The sequence below is a fragment of the Scleropages formosus genome, chromosome 15 (genome assembly GCF_900964775.1).
Source record: "Scleropages formosus chromosome 15, fSclFor1.1, whole genome shotgun sequence".
Taxonomy (NCBI): Eukaryota; Metazoa; Chordata; class Actinopteri; order Osteoglossiformes; family Osteoglossidae; genus Scleropages; species Scleropages formosus.
Window position 1 is genome coordinate 2,857,335 of NC_041820.1, and position 19,061 is coordinate 2,876,395.

Sequence of the window (19,061 nt, forward strand, 5' to 3'; positions counted from 1 at the left end):
GGTTCAGAGCAGGGTCCACATCAATGAAATATGAGGGGAGTTAAGGAGGGAAACCAGTGATGGTTTTCCTCACGGGGTTCCATCCATTATAAATGCATGAGGTGCTTCCTCTGGAGTACAGGCAAGTGTTGCTGAGTCGACTGCTTCGTCCTCTTCTCCGGGACCCCGGGACGTGTTCAGTGGAGGAAAGTAAAATAGGCTGGAGATGGTAGGTAGTAGGCCAGACATGACACCCACACACTGTCATGCACAAGAAGTCATGTGAACAAGAAGTTTTGCCATTCACTAGAGTGCTGTGAAGCTAGACTGATTTTGCACGTACAGGTAACACTCGAGGCCTCGTTAGCGGTTGCTGTAGTCGTCTTCCTTTCAGCAGCAGCAGACATACATGTAGAAGCACTCCCAACAGAGGCCATCGCAGTAATTTTCCTTTCACGAGTCGTAAGCAGCAGTAATTTTTGTATTTTTCTAAATCTCAAAACATTGGTGGCTGGAAGTCCCCTTGGCGCTGGCGGAACAAAGGGGCGCAGTGTGTTGGCCGGTGACATGCTTTCCACGGCTTGTGATCTTGCACAGTGCTGCGATTCAGAGCATCGCGATTCACGGCGCTCCACGGGCGCTATTTTAAAGCCCATCGCACCACTGCTGCTCCCAGCCCCGAGGCCCAATCGGCTCGAGACGGAATTCTGGGCATCGCCCACAATGCTTGGGGTCCGCGTCCTCAAGCCAGCAGCTGCTGACCTCTCGCCCTCTCGAGGACGCGACCCCCGAGGACCGGTATTCGGCACCCAGGCCACCAAAGGTCGGACAGGGCGATGTCCTGAAAGTCCTCGGGCGTGATTCGGTGAGAAACCCAACGGTTAGTGGGAGCGATTAGCCAACGAGCCGGTGCGTTCAGCCCGATTGTACATTAATTTATGCGTGTTTTGCCTGTGAGCAAAATATTACGGAGTAACTCTGAACTATAGTTTCCCATAGATCGATAGATACAGTAGATACTTTATCCATCTTCGAGGAAAATGAACAAAGCAATTTGACGCCGATACGGCCGTTTCAAACGGATGAAAGGAGCTGATCGGAGACGGCGATTTAAAGCCAAGTCACCAAGAGGCTGCGGCACCCTGGGACCGTGCGAGAATGTGGGCTTGGGGCAGAGCTTGGGTTTCACCGGGCCTTGCGATGCATACGAGAACATGAGAGCCGTGACCAGGGGGATGGGGTGGGGGTCCTGAAATGCACAGCCCTTACTTGATAAGTGGCAACATTAACAGTGTGACTTGCGAGGGTCTATTTGGGGGTTTGTGTGGGTTGGGGGATGCAGGGTGGGGAGTCCACATTGGTAAAAGTAGGTTAGCGGGCCAGGGAGGGAACCGTACTCAGCAGAGCGCTGGCAAGCACCTGCCCCAGGCCTCATCCCGTGTTTACCGCTTGGCATTTAACGCGAGCAGGCTCTCCGAGCCCAGCGGGCGGGGGGTCCGCGACGCATTGCGTGTGTTTGTGTGTGTGCTTGTGTGTGTTTGTGCTGCACATCAAACAGGTGGACGGGCGCTGCAGCGCGCTGCCGAGTATAATCTGACTCACTCCATCGTTCAGCTACGTCCAGCTGGAAAACATTTATTAGCCTCTGGCATCCGCCCGTTCAATTTCCTGCCATAATTGCATTTTTAAGCCAGGATCTAAATTAGATTGAGTGGGGAGTGCATTTATCACAGGTATTTAATCTCATTACGGTGTCGCAGTTTGTCACGCATCCCTTTCGTTACGTCGCTTTTATGTTGCCGTTTGGCTCTGCGCGATGCAGTTATTCATGGTAAAACGGAATTAACAGCCGGCTTTTGTCCGTTTGCGGCGGTGCAGCATTTAGGCGTTGAGTGGGAAACCTGGACCGCGTGCAGCAGCCTCTCAACGATCCTCCCTGCAAAGCAGTCTTGGATTTCATTTTACAAAGAACTAAATGAAATGTCTATTAATAACACCCCTCGGCGGATGGCTCTCGAAGCCCCCCCCCCCCGCCTCTTTTTCCACAAATATTCCCCCCTTCGAGGGAGAAGTGGATTCATGTGGCAAATAACCCCTATAAAAAAAGTGCTTGCTGTTTGTTTGCTTTTAAAGGTACTTGGGGCCAAGGACAGGCCTCGCAGGAGGGTAGCCTGTACCTCTGGGTGCCCCCACACAGCTGAGGGTGTGCCTTTGTGCAGTGGCAGGTACGCGTGTGTGTGTTGCGAACAGCACACACATCATAACCGCGCTCTGTTTTACCATTTTCTCATCGACCATGTGCGACAAGCAAGAACTCTACGCTCCTCCACCTCCGACTGCTTGCTGGTTCCTCTCGCAGGGCTCCGAAATCAAAAGTCTGCAGGCTCTCAGTTTTGGCCCCGCTATGGTGGAATGAGCTCCCTCTGTTCCTCAGAGCTGCTGAATCCTTCCCAGGATTCAGAAAGGTCTCAAGCCCTCTTTTGCAGAGCCACTTCTCTCCCGATCTCCTGACAGATCCATAAACGTGCATCACGTCATCTGTCACCATCATCTTGGTATTTCCTGTCAGACTCCGTTCTCTTGGCAGCTACTGGTGTGAAGTGGTACTGGACAAACTACCATGTCTCTGTATCTGAAGGTCTCGGCCTGTACTGAAATAAACTATAATTTACCCCGATTTGAACACCTCCTTACAGAAAAGTTAAATGAGTAAATGTAAATGTTAAAGCAACGGTGGGTTTGGGGGGGGGGTATCTTGCCTTAGTGATGGTACCCAGAGCCATGCTATCTGCGGTGCTGACCTCAATTCCATGAGACGCATCTCCAGAGAGGGATTGTGCGGCCGTTCCTCCCGCATCTGTTCGTGGGGTGGGGTGGGGGGGGTGCTGCTTCGCCCCCTATCAGATAGAGGAGGAGAAAAGGAGGCGCGGCTGTAAACGTCGGGAGGGGGAGAGGTAGCATTTCCGCCGTTTGATCCTTCGCTCATCCCACGCACGTAGGCACGCTTCTGCGCAGACGGCCTTATCAGCACCCGCTCCGGGCCCTGGGGATTCTGGGAAAAGGCAGTTCCTCACAGGCGTATCACGAGAGCCGCTGCTGTGAAACTGCACAGAGCGGAGCTTAAACAGTTGTGTTCATACCGACCGTCCTTTGTTTTCCATTTATTATCCTAACACATCCTGCCTTTGTACGTGCCGGAGTTTTCTACGCTTTGGTTCATGCTGACAGTCTGTCATCCAGACCCTGAAATAGTCAGTCGTTTTCACCGATTCGTTTAGGAGATTCGTTTTGGAACAAAGCGACATACATCTCGGGGTAAACAAAAGTGCATGGACCACAAACTGCGAGATGGATGCGGATACACAGGATTCTCTCAGCACAGTCACCTGGTCTGATACCCGTTTAATCACCATTAATTATACAGGTAGCTGCACATAGAATGTGTAAGGGAGTACAGTCTTTTTTTAACAGATACTTCTGTGAAGGTTTTTGGAGCAATTATGAGATCAGGAGAGAAGCGGCTCTGAAACTGCTCTGTTTTGAGCGCTTTCTTAAAAATTGAGAGGGACTCAGCAGCTCTGAGGGACAGAGGGAGCTCATACCACCATGGTAAAAGCACAGCCGAGAACCTCTGGGCTTGCGATTTTCGACTGCCTGCGCGTAGGACCACCGCGTGGGACACTCACCGACCGTTAACCATTGGACCAAGTCAGGGTCACGATGGTCCAGAACCAATCCCAGAAATACGGGGCACTGCGCTTGTGACAGTCCACTCCAGATGCGATGCCAGTCCATCGCAATGCGTCTTTACAGTTTGCAGAGTGGACAATTTGGGGAACGTTATTCTCAGTCCTGTCTCACGGGCCAATCACAGCGATTGACTTTTCCCCTTTACCTTCTGGGACTGGCCCACACACATTCCCCGTCCAGTGGCTCCCCGTGGAACGCGGCTCCGCGTTTCCGAGCCAGAAAGATGTCGTAACGCACAGTTTCGAGTTAATACGGAATGTAAAGCTCGCCAATGTACCGTGAAATTGCACAAACCTCTCCATTACAAGGTTTGCGCTGGTCATTTGTCAGCGGAGGCTGTAACCGGACACACCACGTGCGATTGAAATAGGCAGTGAGATAGGCACCCTGGAATGCGCTCTGTGTGCGCGCGCGTTTTCAGAAAAGTCCGAGACGAGGGATTTAAACCGCGTTTGCGCAGAATCGGCCAAAAGTGCAACGCGCCGCTTTGTATGTGGTTTTTACACAAACACAGAGCGGCGAGTCCCACATCGGGGCGAGAGCGTTCACACCAGCTGCGGCGAAGTGGCCGGAAGAGGCCGCTCGGTCACATCTCCAAAAATGGTCAATACCCCACACCAGCTGTTGCGCTCGAGGAATTGACCCCAACAAATATGAGCATTCTTGTCCGGCGAGATTATTGCGTATGGGCTCAGTGGGCTACCGATTAAAATCACTGGACCGAGATCAACCACCAGCTGAAGACCGTTTGGTCGAAAAGCGGTCGCTCATGAAACTGCACTTGTACTGTTTTGCTGGTAAATTTATTATTGTTTATTCATTTATCTGACACTTTTCTCCAAGGCGACTCATAGTATTAAGGTACCTACACTGATTTAGCCATTTGTCCAGCATGGTAATTTTTAATGTAGCTATTCAAGGTGAGTATCTTGATCAAGGGAGCTATAGCAGGTAGTGGGATTCGAACCCAGGTCCTTCGGTAGCTTTCTGGCAGGTTTCCACGACACAGCAGGCTTCACGGACACCGTGGGGGTTCCTCCCCGAGCGTGCGAAAGCGTGCGAATGCCGCCTCGATCTCCGCGACACCTGTGCCGTTCACGCCGCTCATGTTCAGTCGCTGGTGCATCCCAGGGCTGAGGACCCTGAGTGATGAAAGGGGACCTTGGCGTTCTGGAGGGCAGGACTTCTACAGTAGTCCAGCGAGGCACCATGGAGACACAAACCCCTGGGCAGGGGCACGTGGAAAGGGGCCCGAGCCTCGCACCAGGAAAGGCGCTCACACACACACTAATCCCAACACACGAGGGGAGCTGACATTTCCACTCCATCCTGCTATTTGCGAGCCGAGAAATGACAGAAAAGGTTATAGAACAGGAGGGAAACTGCTGGGACCCGTGCGGTCGCTCGCTGCCGATCGGTTTGAGGGGGCTCTGTCCCACACTCTCCGTTCGGGGGCTGCGTGAGCCTCAGCTTCCATCCTGGCAAAACGTCTTACCCCTTGAGAACCGATGAGCAGGAGACCACGTGGGGGATTTACCCCCCCCCCCCCGGGCTACAGTTGATGACATCATCGCCAAAGCACGTCTAGGTGGGTGGCACCGATGGGCGTGATGTGCTCGCTTGACCCTTCCTGGGACCACCCCGGCCTCCCTGCGTCACCGAGCGCATTTTCACCTCCAGTGAGAGTTTTTCTATGTTTGAGGCTTCGGATCTGCGGCCCTTTGTGGGACCCTCACCACGCCTGATCGCCCCTCCAGAACGTTCTGGAACAATATGCCTTCCCCCTCAGTTAGTCGCCATTCATCCCAGACAGGGAAAACTGTGCAAATAGCAAAATGAAAATGGGGGGGGGGGGGGGGGCTGCTGGGGGCTTTCTGGACAAACGAGATTGAGGGGGGAGAGGTTTCCAAACAGCTAGCGGAGCTGAAGGAGCAGAGCTCTGGAGGGGGGGGTGAGCGAGCGAGCAGCGAGAGAAGACCAGGAGAGGCCTTCTGGGAAATGGGGGAGGCAACCGCTCTTCTTCCCCCCCGCCCATCTCCTCCTCCAGTGACCTACTTCTCAGTGCAAAAGATGAGGTGCGGAGGTAGGGAGTTGAATGAGAAGCAGTAGCCCTACCATCTCTCTCTCTCTCTCTCTCTCTCTCTCTCTCTCTCTCTCTCTCTCTCTCTCTCTCTCTCTCTCTCTCTCGTTCCTTTTCTATCCTTCGCAGCCCGCGTGTGACTACAGGATACAACTCCAGGGGTGTGCGCTCACTCACGTGCTCCAGAACTCAGCCCTGCATCAGTACATTCATGCCATTTTTGGTTTGGACAGCAGTCCCTCCATCTCCCTGCCAGCACATCCCCGTGTCGCACCGGAGAGACACACCCCGCCGTGTGCTCCTTCTCACCGATCCTCTTCTCTCCCACCGGCAGTCCCAGAAACCGGGGAGGGGGCATCAAACAGAACAGGGCGCAGCGAGGGAGAGAGAGAGAGCGCAATGGAGCCACCTGCCACTCAAACCTCCAGGCGTCCACTGAGGACGTAACAACACAAGGTGGGCGGGGCCGGGGCCTCGCGTGATGCCAGGACTCGGGACGCCGACGCCCACGAAGGTCAACGCTGATGAGAAGTCGATCGTTTCCACTCAGTCCAGAAGTGGACGACGTGACCGATTTAGAACGGAGCTCATCTTTGATCCATAATCTAATTGGGCCACGAACCACCAACAGTTCCAGTAGCGCCGGGACGAGCGGCGCCATGGACCTTCTAAGCCCCGATCACGGCGTGTTTCACTGTGGTCTTCAGACGGGCGACTTCACGAGGCCAACAAAACCGTCTGTACTCTTCGAGCGCCGCGTCCATCGACTCACTTTCTAGCAGCAAACAGTTAGGCGGTCAGGTGAAAACACGGTACACCTTAGCTCACAGGGCAGCGTATCGTGGCTTGAGCCTCTCCTTGTGGAGACGGGAGAGGGAGTCCTGAGTTTGGACACGGGGTCCAAGCAAGGGGGAACTACAACATACACATCCACCCACCCACCTGTGCTCAAGATGAGTGGACCGAGACCCGACAGTCTGGTAAAGCAGCGTTTTCAACACTGTTTTCAGTGTATGAGGACTGATGTTGCCAGATACTACAAAATACCCCACAGGAGCCCAGAGTGTGTGATATGGGGGGGTAATTTCAACTTTTTCTAGTTTTTTCCATGTACGATCAGAAGCTTCAGACCATAATTTGGGTCTTCAAAGCAAGTTAGAATATTAAACTTACTGAAATTCACCCATTTAAACATACGGGTAATTTTTACTGTATGAGTTTAGGGTAAATACCTTGATCGAGGGGGATCGGTAACTCTAACCACTATGCCCCCTACTGCTCTAATGCGAAAAATGGAGGCTGAGCACTGCACAATCAGTAACGCAAGGTCAGAACTGACGCCTCACTTCCATAGTGCTCTGGTGACGTGTGTCTCGTTTATCGCTGGACACTTCAGCCGGTAAGTGAGACCCGAGCTACGAGAAGCTCGGCTTTCACCAGGCATCGCTAAACGATCCGCGCCGTGGTACCGACACCTCGTTGGACACGTGCTCCACTTGGGCAGGTTGGGAGAGCAGCAGGTTGAATGCGAGGTCAACGGAGACGCAGCGCAGTTCGAACCCGGGTGTTTCCACGGGGTCGCCGTGCCGAGGGGACGGCGGAGGCGGGGCCAACATCCCACCGCATCACCAGACAGCGATAGAGCGGGAATCTGGCACGTCTGTTGGGAGGGGGTCACTTCCACTGACAGGTTCGGTCACTCCACCACTGTCCTACACACACGGAGCCAAACTCAGACTGACCTCCTTTCACACACCTCAACGCTGGAGATTAACTCCGAAGAACTGAAACGAGGAACGTGTTGCTTCTGGAGCCGCCTTTTGTCCTGACATCCTCGGCTGATGATCTGACAGCCTATAAAGTCATTCGTTGGACTAAAGGTAGCGTCCAAAAGATCGACTGCAGGGACTCTGCGGTGCCGAGTGCTCAGTGAAGGAGCGCAAGGACTTCTTTACAACGTAACCTTTAACGATGGAACATCTTCATTGATGCGCCACAATCCTCACTGACGGACCAACATTCTCATCGATGGACAACGGCGCTCACTGCCCGGCCTCTTCAGCTACGGACCAGCACCCTCACTGGTGGGCTTCAGTCTTCATTGATGGACCGACATCCTCACTGATGGACCAACTGTCTCGGTGATGCTTTACCTTGTTGTGCTTCTCATGCGTCCTGTCCATCCAGCCCAAGTGGTCAGAGCTGTTTCTTCTAGTCTTTCAAAGGGTTGGCTTCAGTGCTCCCCACCCCATCGCTGCTGGTGCCGTTGAGGAGACGGCCGCGGGCCATAGCGAGAGGCACGGCCGGCATCGGCGCGGTCGCCAGTACCCCATCGCGGCCCCCGAACAGTGCTCTCTTTCAGAGGCCGCCGCACAGCTCGCATGCAAATTGTGCCGCCCGTCTCCCCCCCCCGTGGGGTCCCCCTCTCCTCCGCACCCCAGCCCACCCTGGGGTGTCACTGCCATCACCCCGTCGCCCGAGTCAACGGGTGGGGGGTTGGGGTATCCAGCCCGACATCCCCCCCGGCGCCTCCGACACGCGATCGAAAAGGAATCCGAGCCCGGGTTCAAAGACCCCATAGAAGACCCCTTTGCTTGTCCCCTTTCAGCGCCGTCCAAAGGGAAACACATCAATGGTCGTCTGCTGAGGGGGATGATTTCATCCCAGCTCCTCATTCAGCTTCCCCAGCACGTTGCCTAATTAGAGAGCGCCACGGAGCTCCGGGGGAGACGGGTTCGACGCACTGGGTAAACAAGGCTGGGAGATTCGGCTCAGTCGCAGCTGGTTATTCCATCTGCTTGTGTCACAGAGCTTCCCGTGGGCGAGTCCGTTTGCGACCGTGACCGGTTCGGGGTCCCGGGAGTCATCCCAAATTTCAAGCGCAGGTTTGGAGGGACGCCCTTCCTCTGCCCCAGCCTTTCGGCCGCGCTTAACTGATTCGGAGGCATCGGTCCCGCTGCGATGAGGTTCTGCCGAGGCGATCCGGTCGCGGTTGAGCAAAGGAGGCCGAGCGGGATGCTGAGAATTATGGGAGCACATGGTTTTACACTCAGTGTCTTTTTTACTTCTTCATTTGTTTGACACCTTTGTCCAAAGTGTCTCGCAATGTAAGGTTTGTACAATGACTTAGTGATTTACCCATTTATACAGCTTTGTGATTTTAATGAGGGCAGCAGGAACCAGAGCTCTGGACAGACCTGCTGCTTTCAGACTTGAAAAGGATCAGGTCCAAATCCCATCATCTTCTGCAGTAGTGCCTTTGAGAAAGGTTCTTACTCTTAATGAATGCGGTTAAAAAAAAAAAAAAAAAAAAAAAAAAAGTCACCCTGCTGTTTATATGGGAAAAGACAAGAAGCTTGACACCAAGTCGCTTGGGAGAAAAAAAAAAAAAAAAAAAAAAAAAGTGTCAGCCGAGTGAATGACTGTACTGTATCAGTTCAGTATCTTTCTCGAGGATACTAAAGTAGGTGCAGGGATTCAAACCCAGGCCCTCCGATTGCCAGGTGACAGTTTCAACCAGTACGGCACCTGCTTCTTAAGGATATTCAGCTTTACCGTAATTTATCCATTTCGACAGCAGGGTATTTTTTAATCAGTGTGGGGTAAGTACCTTAATCAGGGGTACTACATAAAGAGAGGCGCTGTTCGAACCTCAAGCTTCCTGCTGCCCCCAGTTCCACCGTTCGCCCTAACCACGCTCTCCCCTTCTCTCCCCCTTACAGATCATGCGCCCTAGATAGCAGGCCTGCTCCCTCTCGCCCCCCTCCGCCGAGGATGCCCCCCCGGAAGCGGACGCGCCCCGCTCTGGGGTTCCTATGCTGCTTCGGCAGCAGCGAACCCCCCGAGATCAACCTGAAAGACAGCGTGCCTCTGCAGCTGCTGGAGTTCAGCGCCCCCATGCCCCCGGAGGAGGAACTGCACGCGCGCTTCTCCGAGCTGGTGGTGAGTAATTGTGGTGCAGACGCAGAGCCGCGCGCCCCCGCCTCTGGCCCCTCACTTCCGCACTCCGTCACACACGTGAAAGACCGTCAAACAGCGTTTGCACCGGTGCAGGTCTGCTGCCCGCTGTCAGAAAGGCACGCGGTGCGATGCACGCTGCCTCCGGCTGCCCTTCGCATTAGCAGCGTAGACACGCTCCGAACCTGACCTTCTGCGTTTTTTTTTTTGCACGCGCTCCAGTAAGGCAGAGGTACCCCTTCCGCCACTTGGCCCGTCGGTACACTCCCAAGGGTGTCATCAGACATCGCAAGGCCGTAGGGCAGAAAACGGGCAGCAAGAGCAGGCAGAGGAGAAGCAGCCTGCCCACACGCAGATTGCTTTGAAGCCGTGTCAACCGCAGAGTCCTGGCTCCGAATCGGGAGCCCCGGTGCCGCTGCCGCCCAGTCGAGATCCTTCGATACTCGGTCGGCTGAAGAGGGAGGCAGGACTGCCATCCTGCTCACGGTCACCCGGCACGATGACTAAAATTCCGGTTTCGTGCGTCTCCTAGTCGTTCAGATGCAGCAACCGCTTGGTTATTATTCATAACCGTTCGCTAAATGAGGACTTGCAACCACGCTTCTTGGATGCCTCTTTTTTCGGCGAAAGCTTGAGGTTCAATTAAACGAGAAACTTTGATTTGGTTCTTTTCTTCATTTTGAAGGCCTGCATTTATTTTTGGGTGTTTTAGTGGAAAAAGATTATGTGAAGGAAAGGGAAAGGGGGAAGGGAATAAAATAAAACATGCTTCGCATATGGGAGCACTTAGTCGAATCACGGCAGCCTCGTGGTTGAGAAAACAAAACGACTCGAAGCTTATTTATGGTAAATATCTCAGCTTAACTGGAGTCTGACAGGAATATCGAGGCGGGGAGCCCCGCTCCAACGCAACGGCTCCTTTCCATCCGGGCCTCTTCGAGACAGAAGAGGGATTACGGACGTCTACTTTGAATCCTCGCCCCGCAAGTGCATCGTGGGTAAAGCTCCGCGATGCCGCTCGGACACGTAGCTGAGAAGCACCCACCTTCAGCTACGCCGCACGCAGAGTCGAGTCAAAACACCACCGTGCCCATTTCCACGTTACAGCGGTAAGCCGGATTATTAGAGACGCGGTTCCTCTTTACCAAGATAAATATCCCTTATGAGAAGCCCTGAGTGACAGATCTGGGACAAGGAGTGGAAGAAACTTCCCAACCTCTCCGCCGATTTGGGACTGAGCCGTTGTGCTGGCGTTGCTTCCGAAGCCTCCCAGCGAGCTACTTCGCCGCTGCGCGTGCAAATCCATCTGCTGCCTTGAACTATGGGGAATCGCTCATGTGTTCCCTGTCAGATTCAGGAAGTGTTGGCAGTGGGGGTGTCAGGTAGGGTAGTGGTTAGAGTCCCTGCCTTGGAGCCAAGGAACTCAGGTTTGAATCCAGCTCCAGTGTCCTTGGGTAAGGTGCTTACCATGAATTCATACAGTAAAAATTACAATAATTAACCCATTTACACACCTGATTAAGTCACTTTGGCGAATGCGAGTCCATACCACAGGTTCTAGGCCTGTGTTTCTGCCATCGGTTACCCCTGGGGTGGAGGGTGGTGATCAGTGCAAACCTGGTCCTTCTCCAAAGAGGACACAGACACGAGGTCTGAATGTCCGGATGATGTCTTCGTTACATCTCCCCGACATGCCACACCCGTTGCACTTGGACGATACCTCCCAAGGCCCCGCCCCCGTAACAGCGACACGGCGTCCCGGTGCTGGTTTGCTATTCCGCGATTCCACTGTGCCGTAAAGCCGCACCATAATCAAATTCACGTTAACCTGGGAACAATTAAGTCTCACAAGACTGACTTTAACATGTGCGTCTGAGGCCGCATCGGGGACCTTAATGGGCGTAATCAATCACGATCCCCACGATGGATTTCAGATCCTACATGCGAGGCATCCGGGTGCTTTAGCCCGAGCCTACGCAAGCCGTCGCCGATTAATCCGACGATCGAGTCGATGCAAATCCTCCGTATTTGTCCATTTCTGCGACATCTGGCCCACGTGGAGCTGAACACGCGGCTCCGTGTACATGACGGGCCCTGGGTTCGTGGTGATAGCATCCCCCCCCGTAATGAGTCGCACATTGGGCTAATTGTGACTTGGTGAAGTGTAAACAGTGGGAGCGTTGTCTTGCGAGCGAGTACGTTTAACATGCCAGCATAGTGAAGTAGAGACAGCCAAGCAGAGGTTGTTTGAGGACAGACGGGTGTAAGTCAGTGGGGGGCTCGCACCCGCGCACCAAACGGGGGAAGGAGCTGGCGGAAACAAGAAAGAAGGGATGGACAGAGAGAGGGTTCGAGAAGCAGGACAGAAGGGTGGAGAGCAGTGGAGGCAGAGAGGGGGTCAGGGCAGTCCAGCAAAAACCAGGGCAAAGAAAGTGTATGTATCACTTGGTGATGTCATCATGGCAACAGCAATAATGACGATACGCAGCTGTGCCACCATCTGACAAGCAGGACGCCTTCACTGGGCGTGAGCACCGGTTCAGGGGACAGCGGTCCACTATACAAGGACCCCCGACGTCGGCCTCAGAGCAGGACAGTGACATTCGAGGCCAGGAAGAGGACCGCACATGTGGAGAGGGTCAGAAGTTAAATGTGTTTCCAAGTGCAATAGACTGTATGTTCTGGGGGACGGACTGGACGCGTGCGCCGCCCGTCCTGCTCTCTCAGACCCGCGTGCAGGATTCCCCATCTGGTCCCGTCTCCCGCTCTACATCCGTGGACTTGCCTCAACTAAATCCTGCTTTTGATGCTAAACGTCAACCCTGCGTTCACTTCTGCCCACGACCCCACATCGCGCGTCACCCGGTCGGACGCGTTGGAGCTCAAGGGCGCAACGGCAGGGTCCCGCGTGGGAATCGGCAGCGACTCTTCTGCTTCCATCTGATGAAGGCATTTCGTTGAGGAGGTCACCAGCAGGGCTAGACGGTTCAGACCGTCCAGCGCGTGAAGCTAAGATGCCATTGTTGGGCTCCGCAAGTGGTCTTTCCTGGCTGGAATCGAGCGCAGTTCCTGGCTCGTAGCTCAGGACCTGGGCGGGACGGCGAACGTTTCCGTGCACGGGGGGGAATACTAGAAGAAAGAAAGAAAAAAAAAAAAAAAACCGACACAGAAATGCCAACTGTATCGGCGCACGGAAACGCTTTGCGTAACACCAAAGTGTCCGTTTCCAGCCGTCCACCCAAAGGGCACGTCACAGGGGGCAGAAGATGGGTCCTTCTGGGACCTGGACGCCCGCCCGCCGGCTTCCTGTCACGCCCCGCCCACCCCGACCTGGCTAAGCCGTGACTCACAGTACGAGGAACTGCTGATCTCGGGGCGAATTCTGCGCCCCGCCTCTCCGGGTTGCGATCCCGCTCCTCCCGCAGCCACAGCCTCCTTCCCGAAGCACTCGGCTGGAAAACAATGGCTTGACGTGGAACCCGCACCTCGACAGGCCCTCGCAAACATTTACCTTATGACATCATCAGGTGGCTCAGGACTCCGCCCACAGCTACACCGTTTTTCCAGCATCATCTGATGGTGTGGTCAAGTACAGATTAAGTACCTTGGTTAAGGGTTCAAGTGGATGGTTCCACCTGGGATTTGACCTTGAAGCTTTAGGAAACGCAGACCCTTATCAAAGCTTAAAACCTTCAGCGCTTTGATGGAACATTGATCCCCAAGCGACTTTTACACCGAATTACCCATCTATACAGGTGGGTAATATTTACTGCATCAATTCAGGGTAAGTACCTGGATCAAGGGCACTCGCAGTCCAAATGCGGTAGTTCCACCCACCATGCTACCTGCTACGCTGGAGCTACAGCACCTGGGACCATGTCGTGAGGTGGCGTAGGGGTTAGAGCAGTCATTGTGCAGCAAAAGGACCTGGGTTCAAATCCCACCTCCTGGCGCAGTACCCTTGATCAATTTATCCATTTAAACAGCTGGGTAATTTTTACCATTCCGGTAAAAATTACCCAGCTGTTTAAATAGATAAATCACTAAGCTTAGTGTGCAAATCTTTAGAGAAAAGTGTCAGGTAGGTAAATGAGTGATGACTGTGCACCACGGGTGCTGGCTGGTCCACCTGATCTCAGCTGTGTGCCGCTTCAGCTTCCTGCGAGTCCCCAGGGCCCTCATATGACTTCCTTCCTTTCGAACAAGTGTGACCTTGTCCTTCGCATCCCGTCTTATCCCCCCCCCTTCCTGAAAAAATTCAGATCGGAAAGTACTGAGCCGGACCGACGGCCCGCTTTAACATCCCACACACGCCCTGCGCCGAGTTCGCAGCCTCGTCCATTCGGGATCACGCACTCCCTCGAGGGCGGCTCCGTTCACACGCCCGCACCCACTTCCACTCTTCGGGCCCCGACCGGCCCTTTCCTTCCCTGTCCCCCTCCTGCTCTCGGCTGCATTCCACTCCATTCTCACCCATTTGTTTATTTAAACTCGCAAGCATTCACAAAGGATCCGTATTGCTGCCTTCCTGCCCTCTCTGACAGCACCCCCTACAGGGCGGGACCCCAGTCGTGCCACCTGACCGGTTAGCTGGCGTCCCCCACCGGGTTCCCGATAAGACACTCCCTCCCTCTTTTCCCACTGTTCCATCCGCTGTCCTCACTGTCATCCATCTTCTGAGGGACATTTTGACTTTGTCCCCAGATTGGACTCATACTGGGTCCATTAGCATACAGGTTGATCAGTTCAGGGAAGTATACAAGTATACATTACTCACACCCACAGAACAGCAGGTGGCGTGGTGGTTTAAGCACCTGGACTTATGTCCAGAAGGTACAACATGCTGCGAGACACGTCTTCAGTCACTGGGCGACTTTCGATAAGAGCCACGAAGTCCATACTGAGCCTTCCTCCAGAAAGTTCCGTCCCCCATTTGGCGTCGAGAGAGCCGCATCCTTGTCCACTCGGTCTCATCGTTTGTGCTTCCGGCGAGAGTCCCGCTTTGATTTGGTCCAGCCTCCGTCGGTTTGTTTTCCTACCTGGCCGTCGCGTCCTTCCAAGCGTCCCCCAGGGGAGTCCATCATCGAGTCAAATGAACCGGATTACCTGCGATAGAGAGATCGTGTCTCAGTGTCCACGGCGTCACTCACGGCCCGCTGCGGGTCAAGACCCTGCTCAAAAAGGGACAGAAAGGAGCAGGTCGCCTCCGGCAGCCGCCAGTATCGTACGGTTATGTTTTTGCTGAAATATAGAAACCGCTGTATGCATTTTCCTTCCCAGGGAGCAGGTGTATCAATATTGGTTTTAGCTTATGTGAAATTCCTCGGACTGCTCCTCTGATTGGGGGGGGCTTGGCGGGAAGCCGTGTTCACGGTGGGGGCCACGTGAGGGGGGGGGGGGTTGGGCAAGCCGCCGCCTTCCCGACGTTCTCGCACCCTCGCCCGGCTCCCGCCGCACAAAAAATACACCCTTTCATTAGTGTCCTGGAGCGGCACGGCGCTGGCGACGCACAATCTGATGTCTCGTCCACGCGGGAGATCGCCATCGGGAGTCCGCCCGTTTAGCGCCGCTCTGACTGGGGACGGCGCTCGCTGGGCCAACCCGCGCCGTGCCCTCTCCGAAAGCGAGTGAAACTTCACCCTGAAAACAACACCGGTTACGCTAAGTGCCGGTGCTCCAAGTTGGCACGTTCCTCCGCAGAGCCTGTTGTTATTGGGAGCGGTAGAATTTAGCGGGAAGGGGGCCCTGTGCGTGCGGGGCAGTGCGGCTCAGACCCCCAGGGGCCCCAGGTCTGGGTCCCTATTCCATTCAACCACGTTTGCGCTCCGCTGGTTGGGGCTCCTCCCGATTTCCCAGCAACAGTTTAACACAATGGCTTCTCCCGAACAGCAGGGGGCGCAGTGTTTAGAGCCTCGCTCAAGGTACTTACCCAGCATGGTAAAAATTACGCAGTTATATACAAAGCTAAGTTGTTTTAAAAATTGCTTATCCGACATCATGAGTTCTCCTGGACGAAGGGTTTCTGCTAAATGAAGGCTGAAAATTGCAAATAAATAATAATATATTGTATGTAGCTTGGTGCTGAAGTATTGCAAGTCAGAATGGTGAACAAACAGCATTAATAAATAACAGAAAACGCCCAGGCTGTACCCTCTGTTGGACAGGTGGTCATTAATAATGCACGGACAGATGACGCAAACGTTCAAGAACGTGAGCGATTTGTTCATTTTGCGTCCGTCGGCCTCCCCCTCGTACACAAACCCTACTCGCTTCCTTCGCGGGCACGTCGGAGGTTCTCGTTGGGGCTGGAGGCCACAGGTGACGCGACTCTAACCCCGTCTTGTCTGTGTTTGCAGGATGAACTGGACCTCACCGACCGCAACCGCGAGGCCATGTTCGCTCTGCCCGCCGAGAAGAAATGGCAGATCTACTGCAGCAAGAAGAAGGTACGTGAGCGGTCCTTCAGCTCCTTCCTCCCGATCGCGCTCTTTGTTGGCGGCGCTCAGGGACGCACCCCGGGGTACCAGCCGTCACCTCGGCGTAGCCACCGCCGCTCCCCACGCCCCTTCCCTCCGTGTCCATGTGTTTCGCGCTTCCCATACACTGCGAAAGAATGGGGGGGAAAGGGGGGGAACGCGAACAAGACCTTGGCAAACGACTCGCCGGGTTTCCAGGCTCAAGACTCATTGGAAATGGTAAACGTCCCCTGTGGTGTTTCTTGCCAGGTGGGGTGTGTGTACCGTGTGCATGGTGCCATGGCTGTGAGGCGGGTCCATAACATGTAGTGGAGAAACAGCAGGAAGTGTTTGTTCCAGTGGGTCTCGTTGCCCAACGTGGTGACATGAATGACCAGAAATCAGGACCAGAGGAACCGTCAACCTCTGGTTTTGGGGCGTCGGACAGGATTCAGGTACTGGGTCCAACAATCATTTAGTCTAAAATGGCTGGAGTATGACATACATATAGTTTTTAGGGGGGGGAAACCCCCCCCCCGACACACCACACATTTAATACAGTGGAATGACCGAACGCCCTTGAGGCCGGTCATGTGACTGGTCATTCCAGCATGTTCTTCAGTACAACCATTTTCACATGATGGTAATAATGTTATATCCAAACAAAAAGTGCATCATTCAACAAAAGACAATTGTATAGTAACTGAATAATCAAATAATACACAAATGACTGTACTTTGATGGACCTCCACTATGGTCAGGGTTTCAGAAAATATCATGATGCACCCCGTGGTCATTCCGATACCTGGTTGCCCAAGGGCCAGTCGGTTGTACGACCCTACTGCCTTTTCCCTCTTTAGACGAATCTTGACACACACACACACACACACACACACACACACACACACACACACACACACACAGAGGAAGCAGTCAGCGTGCCGAGTTCCTGTTGCGGTCCTGCAGTCGACCGCTCCAGGATATTACACTGCGATTACAGATCAAGGACCGGGCGGATTCCTAACTCCCCCAGACTGACTTCAAATGAGAACACGCAGCTCTGCCTCTGTTCTCCCTCCCTTTGCCAAGGCTGCGCTGACCGCAGAGCCCCCGCGCCCTGATGATATCAACCCCGACCGTTGTGCCCGGATCCGCAAACACGTCTGAAGGAGCGCGATGGTGCCGAGCGAAAAACCGGTTCATTTCCGCAGAGATGCTGCAGAAGAGCAACACGGTGGTCACAGTGGGCTGAACCACAACCCGACGCACACGAAACCTGGCAAAAGACCCAGGCCGGTACGAGTCAGAAGGAACGCAGCATATGATATGCGAGGTTCTAAGTGCAATATCTGAAACACAACTCATATGCGCACACGCAGCATGCGAGTGTTTGTGTGCACTTTATATATTGTATTTAGTTTATTATGAACGAGACCATAACGGAAACGGAGACGTCCACCAGCCGTGGGTGGGCAACAGCACTGCAGTGGCTGGTTGACCGTCTCCGGTCCTGGCTCACCTGTGATAAGGTGATGTGCCACAGAGAGGAGGGAAGGGGGGGGGAAAAAAAAAAAAAAAAAAAAAAAAAAAAAAAAACCCAAACCACAGACCAATCGCATTACAGCACAGATTTCTGGCACAGCAGCAGCACAGGGTAAAATGATGCGGTACAATTATACGGCCAGCGGTATGTGACTTGCGTACAAAGAGCTACCGGATTTTATGCTCTGTACAATTTTATAGATGCTATACAACTTTTCACAGCGGCACCGTACACTCAGGATAGGGAGTATTAAACACGGTAATCTCAGACGTGCACTTTTAGGCGTCTGCCGATGTTCTTAGATGTTCCAGCTGCACCGAAAACATCTTGTTCATATCGGGGCGTTACATAATCCGTCCGTGTCGCCCCGTGACCTCGGGAACAGCGCATGCGGGCTTCGCAACGGTCAGTTACCAGCCGAGTGACCTGCGGTCAGGAGCCGGTCGCGGTCTGCTGACCGACCTTACCTGGACCGCACCAGGGGGGCTTTGACCCGAAGGCATGGCGGACAGATCCTGATGGATTTCAAAATTGTGTTTTTGAACGCGTTCGTCGGGTTGCGGTTCGGTCCAGATGGATGTTGCGATGCCTGTTCTTTGCAAACCAATTCGTAACCAGTTTCCGTTAGGTGGAGGGAGAGGCGTAAAAACAGACCAAAACTCCACAACCTCCCGGTTCTCTCTTGTACGAGTTTGTGGCGGAGTGTTGAAGCCTGGAGTTTGACGGTGAGACTGGGGACAGAGACGGCTTCTTCTAACTGATGGACCTGTTCCCTCTGAACCCTCCAAGATGGTTTCCCCATTGAACAGTGGACGGGCCAACTATCTGGGTAAAGTGTGTGTCCCAGCACGGGTGCGAGGGAAGAATTCCAGGGCAGCCCCCCCCATGAGAAGACCGTCTTCCCTGGTTCAGCACAGACTGCCAGCGCTCAGGAACCCCAGGGATGTGGTGGGGGATTGGACCAAACAGCAGGTGGCATAGCGACCAAAGATGCTGCCAACTGATCAAAGGGCCTGGGTTCTAATCCCACTCCTGCTCTAGTGCCCTTAATCAAGGTACCTACCCTGACCTGACAAGGTAGGTTTTACTGTGTCTAAATGGGTAAATCACCATAAGTAGAGTAACATTAAGTCACCTGGACTCCCATACAAATTCTCACAGGACTTCCACTACACTCAGGTGCCAAAGCCACGCGTCAGTGGAGCGCAGCAGCATCGCACCCCCCGCCCCGCTGTGTCACGTGTACCTTACCTGCCCAGGAGATAGTTCAGCTCTCGAAAGCAGCAGCACCAAGATG

The 19,061-nt window shown here is 53.9% G+C and overlaps 1 protein-coding gene across 4 annotated transcripts in view; it reads left to right on the top strand.

Annotated features, from left to right (window-relative positions):
* daam2 (dishevelled associated activator of morphogenesis 2) overlaps positions 1 to 19,061 on the top strand; it is an 87,892-nt gene that overhangs the window by 35,933 nt on the left and 32,898 nt on the right. For all 4 annotated transcript variants that reach the window (XM_018731385.2, XM_018731376.2, XM_018731401.2 and 1 more), the window contains exons 2-3: positions 9,532 to 9,751; positions 16,123 to 16,212. In XM_018731385.2, coding sequence (XP_018586901.1) covers positions 9,584 to 9,751; positions 16,123 to 16,212 — 258 coding nt within the window. In that variant the 5' untranslated portion in view covers positions 9,532 to 9,583. The remainder of the gene's footprint in view (positions 1 to 9,531; positions 9,752 to 16,122; positions 16,213 to 19,061) is intronic.